Genomic DNA, 6,575 nt, shown 5'->3' with positions numbered 1-6,575 from the left:
ATCTACTCCAGGTGATCCTGCTCTGGCAGGGGGGTTGGACTACATGAACCCTAGAGATCCCTTCCAACCCCTTCCACTCTGTGTGAATCCATGTGTGCTTACATGAGTGCACGTGGAAGTGTAGGGGTCGTAATGTGCTTAAAGCAGTTAAATTAATCTCCCCTTGTCTGAAACCCCTGTAATTTAAGTAATTTGTATACAAACATCTTAGGAAAAATTAATCAAGATCTTTGGCATTCTTGTTAGACCTAAAATACATTTTACAGGAATTGTACTATGAACTGCAAATAACATGTTCCATAGGTGTGAATAAATTGGCTTTAGTTACGTACGTTGAATAAATGGTCCCAAGGAGTTCATTTGGTAAATGCCTGCCTTAGGTGTGTTTGGGGACGAGGGGACCAAAAAAAGCCACCAAAAGCTAGGCTTACTATTGATCTCTAAACCAAATCCAAACAATTATATGGCAGCTTTATGTTTATGGTTGAATTCCCTGATAATTCTTACATATTAGGCAAATAAAGTTACTGTGTTAGTTGTTAGGAATTAAAAATATTTAACCCTAAGTCTCCTTCCTGTGGATCAGATTTTAAAGGACCAGCATAATACTGAACTATCTCCAGCCATAATTTCTGTCCTGTTAGTTACTTATGATTGGCACATGAAATCTCGTCTATTTTCATAACAGGAGGAAAAGATAATCATTAGATCAGGCCCAAAGCCTCCCTAAAACTCCTAGCTGGATGACACGCTTGGAGGAGAAGCAGGTTGGCAACTGTAGCAGAGAGGTTTAGCCCCCAGCTCACCAGTGTGTTTCTCAGAGGGAAGAGAGAAGACAGCTGGGCAGAATATGTTGGAGATTACTGAAGAATTTGAGTAAGAATAGAATAAACCCATCCCTGATGGGTGCCTAACTCCAAGTAACTATTTAAATGTGACCAGATCACAGGGCAGGTGGAGGTCTGTGGTGTGAGTTTTGCTCTGTAGTATCCATTGGTTGCTTGGGCAAAGCCCATGATTTTTGACCTGCAAGACAGATGACAGTTCAGCATGCTCTGCATTACCTGTGCAAGTCTCCAAAAACAGCGTTTGCAACCATTTAGGGCAGTGTTCCTGCCCTCCAGCATTTTTCTGTAGCCTTTAGGCATGTAAGTGAGAATTATAAGCTACTTGTGGATTTCTTTTGAAAAGCTAATTAGGAACTTCTGAGTATCTTTATTTCTGAAAATAAGGGTTTATTTGCTTTCCATCTCAGTAGTCAATAACTATTCCTGAAAATGCAGGCTTTTAAACTAGCTGGGATAGATTCTTGTTCACTGAAATGTCCCAGTCTCTTTCGGAGTTCATTAAGCCGTTTGTTTCAGCAGTGTTGGTGTAAGGACCTCCTCAGACTAATTATCAGACTTTCAGAAGAAACACACTGTTCCTTATTTTTTGTACTCTAATTTCCTTGAATTTCGTTGTGTTTGTGCATGATGAAATTAGTAAACAGGGACACCAGTTGTTCTTTGTTACTACTTGATGACAGTAACAACAATATACTACTTCGGATGAGAAAGAGAAAACAGGACCTGTTTTCAGCATGTCCCTGCTGTTGTCCTTAGCTGGCTTCTGTGTTTGGGACCAGGTTTGAAATTAAGTGACCAGACTGATGGAATTTTTATCTTTCTTGTGCCCATTTGTGTCCCTCTGTGATCGGTCTTCACTGTACTGGGTGGGAGGAGTGTTGTTTGTTTGTTTTAATACTGATGCATTTTTATTTCATGGTCATTCTGTGACAACTTCTTTTTCTGGGGCTCAATTCCAATTCTCAGGCATAAGCTGTTATTGTTCTTGAAAAGAAAATTTTGTATTATTTAACTATTTCCTTCTTTTATCTACCACTTCGTGTATCTATTAATGTTGGTTCTTTAATTGTAAATGTCAGACAAAAAGATAGAAATAGAAGCTATTTTTTTTAAGATTTCATCTCAATAGTAATCTGTCTTCCATAAAAACATAGATGCAACTTAAATGGCACAGGTAATTGTTACATTGGGTTTTTTTCTAAATGAGAGTTATGACTCCACATTCACTTTTTTCCCTTTTGTTTACATAAATGAAGTTTACACAAAATGTCTTTCTTATGTAGAATAATCCAGTTGGACACATCTTTACAGCCTGTTGATCAACCTACACAAAAGAGAGAGGGGAAGAAGGGAGAGCTGACAGAAAACTGGCTGGTTTTATACACTTACAAATCCCTGTATCTGTCTTAACAGGTGAAAAACCGTTTGAATGTCCAAACTGCCATGAATGTTTTGCTAGGAATAGCACACTCAAATGTCACCTGACGGCCTGTCAGTCTGGAGCTGGAGCTAAGAAGGGAAGGAAGAAGCTGTACGAGTGTCAGGTGGGTAATGGAAGTAGCAGAGTCTGAGCTTAGATATCTCCTTCCTGTTCTGAGGGAGTGTGGGAGTACTGAGCAGGAAAGGCAACGACAGTGGGTTTATGTCTCCAAGAACTGCTTTTAATGAAATAAATATAAGGATTGCATTCAGCCACGACGTGCAGATAGATTCTTATATCTAAGTAGTTGCATTTAAAATATGGAGCCTTATAATTCTGAAAGTCAGAGAGATTCTTATGGGTAGGTAAGTGTTCATCTGCATTTTACTGATCTTTCTGCTTCCTTTTCAAGGTTCTTGATGCACTGACCTAAGCCCTTCCTGCTTGTGAGCATGCTTCACTGGAGTCCGAAATACAAATTACTATTTTATTTCCTATTTTCTTATTCTTCTGTTTGATACCAAATATATTGACTGTGTCTGGAAAGCCATTCCAATGTATGATGACTATCTGTAATACCTTTTAAGGAAATACAAATGCTGTAGGTGGGTCACTAGAGTACTTGGTCACTATATGTAACTCACATTTGAAAAGCTGTTCAGATAAATCTGAGCTTTTAAAGGCTGATACTGAAAAGCTAGAAAATACAAGAACTGAAGTTGGTTGTAGCATTTTTTTTTTTTTAGCCATTTTGCTGCTCCATAGCTGTGACACTCTCAAATAAGAACACACTTCTTTCTCCCTCTTCTTTCTCCCTCAAGGCTCTCGCCTTCAGTTCACAGAATGGTTGTGGTATGAGGTTAAATTGGGTTGTGTGCTGAAGAAAACTGTTGGATATCAGCTTTATTTGTGCAGAGAGAGTGGTATTATTCGCAGAAAACACTGAATACTGCAGGAGATGAATTAATTTTGTGTTGCTAATCAAATAGCTTAATCAGAAGTTTCACTGATGCTGTTGCATCATTTAGTTGTCATACTAGTCTGAAGTTAATCCATGGGAGACCTTTGTCTTACAGATACATTTGTTCTGAATGTGAGAATTACTGTATAACAAGAAGTTGTACTTAGGGCTTCATTAAACATACTGTTTGTCTTTGTGACCCTTTGGTCTAATCGCTTTGAGTCATCGCTTTCTCTTCCTAAACTGACACTGCATCCTCTCACAGATCTTGCGAATGTGGATTAGTGTTTCTGTAGCCCACAGAAACTACAGCAATTCTTGGATAAATTTTTCTTGATGCTTTTTTCTCGCTTTAGAACTCAACTTGAATATTGTTCAATAAGTAAATCTTGGCTTACTGAACAAAGAGGAGAAAACAAAATTGTGCTTGCTTGACAAGCACTTTTGGTGCTCTTCAGTGTATGTCTTGAGTACTGAATTAGTCTCCATGTGCAAGAACAACAATTGTGTGCTTGGGCATTACCAATAGTCATTACCTTTACATATGACCAAGTAATTTGGAGTGCTTATCTATAAGGTTAGTGTTTTAAGAAGTGTATGTGCAACTTCTTTCTAAAGCATGAGCTGCAAGGGCGGAGAAGAAAGCATGACACTAGCATCCCAAACCCATTTTGACAGACTTCAGCAGTAAAACAGAGATGTTTAGCTCCACTACATAGACCTGTTCTTGAGTTAATCCCTGTAAGATACTCCATCATCCTTCTGTGCTGAAAATTATGAGGAGTTGGAACGTTCTATTTCAGAACTGTTTTCCAGCAATGAAGGAGTTGTGTTCTCCTGGATGAGGTCTGAAATCATTTTGCATATCTCACAGCTCACTTGGGGCTAAGTTGGTTACCACCGCCTTGTTTATGAGTTCTTCCTCTTCCTCCTCCCCAAGCAGTGGCTGTCTCTCCTCCCTCCTCTATTCTCCTGTGTGGCTCCTCCATCTCTTCCTCCTGCTCCCTCTTAGAAGAAGCTTCTTCATCCCTTATTGAGGGAGCTGACTTCTGTTTCCAAGATTTCTTCTTTTGTATAGGGGCAACTGATGCAGGCACGGGTTGATCCTTTTGTTCTGCCACAGTGCCTGTCATGGGGGTTGGAGTAGCTGCAGTGCCTGTTGTGTTGGCACCAGATCCAGAGACCCTCAACCAGCAACCAAGCATGACGTTTTATGAAATGAAAAATGAAAGCATGAACTGTCCCTTTGGTCAGTTTGGTCCTGCCTGACCAGGGAGCTGTCCTGGGAGCTGTCCCTTCCCAGCTGCTTGAAGAGAAAAAACTGTGAGCACAGGGACAGTATCAGAAACTGGAAAAGTCCTTCAGTTGATGTAACCTTTGCTCAGTGACAACTGAAAACACTGGTATGTTATCAATATTGTTCTCAGCACAACCAAAACACAGCCTGATAGGTGCTACAGTGAGGAAAATTGTCTATCCCATCTAAAACCAGCACAGGATGTTGAAACTGTTGCCGCAGTGCCTGTTGTGTTGTCATCAGACTCAGAGACCCTCTCTTGCCTTTGAGGGTGCACTGAACAAGGCTTGGTAAGCATGGGCCAGACCCCAGCACACTGAAATGATCTGTGTCTACTTGGAACTGCCAGGGCGACAGCAGTTCATCCAAATATTCATGGACAAAGACTCCTGACCCTGCTTATTTACTCTGAGCCTGACTCTGCTTGACTCTCCTCTCTCTCCTACCCTGGCACCTCATTCATTTGCGCAGTCTTGTGTGTTGTCTTCAGGCTACTTGCCTCAGTGCCTGCTGAAGGGAAGAGGAAGCCTGCTCAAGTGCTTTGTGAAAATAGTGTGTCTGCAGTGCAGGAGTACTTTCAGGTGGAAGAGAATTAAAGAGATGGAGTTTTATCTGCTGAACTTGCTCAAGCGGGTTGTTTTGGGTTTTGGGTTTGGTTTGGTTTTTTTTTTTTTAATGGCAGAATGGGAGAGTTCAGTGTAGCCAGTTAAACCTTAGAATGCTGTGAGCAAATGCAAGCTGCTAAGTGGGCCAGTAGTACTACATCTAGAACGTCAGTAAAAGGACAGTTTGTATTACACTTTCATTGTACAGTATTATCACATAAATAGCTTTCACCTAAAACTCTAGCATGAGACATTTATTGAGGCGTGATACTGTATCCAAATTTTATTTAAAGTTAAAATAAGACTTTCAAATGCTGTCCTGACTCATAAATCTTGTAGGTATCTGGTGTACGCATAACTCGGAGTAACACAGTGTTTCTTAGAAAGAAATAGATAAATATCTGTTCTTCTGTTCATCTGAAGCTGACTTCTCAGCTTTTACCTCTAATGTTTGTGTCTTTTTAATCCAAGTCTCAAGAAGGTACACAATGTGAAGCCATGATTTGAAATAGGCACTGTGCTTTGTCAAATTTCTGTTGGCACTGTTTAACATACTGTACCTTTTGTTTCAGGTTTGTAACAGCGTGTTTAACAGCTGGGATCAATTCAAAGATCACTTGGTAATACACACTGGTGACAAACCCAACCACTGTACCTTATGTGATCTGTGGTTTATGCAAGGCAGCGAGCTGAGAAGGCATCTCAAAGACATACACAATATTTCAGAACGTCTAGTGACCGAAGATGTTCTTCCAGTGGAAGCTGAACCAGTAACATCAATGACTATAATAGAACAAGTGGAACAAGTCCACGTCCTACCAGTAATTCAGGTACAGGTGGATCCTGCACAGGTGGCTGTGGAACAGGTGCACCCGGATCTCATACAGGACGGTCAAGTGAAAGGCACGCAGATAGATGAACTGCAAGAGCAGGTGCAAATTAGTTACTTGGAGGTTGAACACATTCAGACCGAACAAGGTGCTGAAGTTCACGTGGAGCAGTTACAAGTTGAGCACGTAAATCAAATACAGATGGAAGAAGTCCAGGCAGAACTCATAGACGGAACAGACCTTGAACAAGTAGAATATGAAAATGTCGATCAAGGAGAAGCAGAAGGAAAGGAACCTAATCAAGTAGATGATGCAGGTAAGGAATATCATGAACAAGCTGAAGACTTAAAACCACAAGAATCGGTGGACACTCAGGATAAAAAGATGGATGACTAGGACAACTAACGACACTGTGCAGGTTTAGGAATGAAATACCAAATTATTTTTATTAATTTTACATTGGTTTTTGAACTGTCATTTGTCACCTTTCCAGTATGCTGTCCTTAGGAAGCTGGGCAAATGGACCAAAATGAGCTTTCTTCATGTACAACTAAACTTCTCTCATATGAAAAATAACTTTCTCATTCATGTAATACCATGAAACAGAAACTACC

The 6,575-nt window shown here is 40.3% G+C and overlaps 1 protein-coding gene across 1 annotated transcript; it reads left to right on the top strand.

The window, feature by feature from the left end:
- Positions 1-2,261: 2,261 nt before the first annotated feature.
- On the top strand, positions 2,262-6,357 carry LOC104514331 (zinc finger protein 131-like; the record flags this gene model as incomplete). Its single annotated transcript, XM_010157981.1, has 2 exons — positions 2,262-2,392; positions 5,704-6,357. Coding segments are annotated over 2 exons (785 nt in total), but the record flags the coding sequence as incomplete, so codon positions are not given.
- Positions 6,358-6,575: the final 218 nt, after the last annotated feature.

This window comes from Eurypyga helias, unplaced genomic scaffold, assembly GCF_000690775.1.
Source record: "Eurypyga helias isolate BGI_N326 unplaced genomic scaffold, ASM69077v1 scaffold18098, whole genome shotgun sequence".
Taxonomy (NCBI): Eukaryota; Metazoa; Chordata; class Aves; order Eurypygiformes; family Eurypygidae; genus Eurypyga; species Eurypyga helias.
The sequence above is the reverse complement of the archived record's forward strand: the minus strand, read 5'-3'. Positions and strand labels throughout refer to the sequence as shown.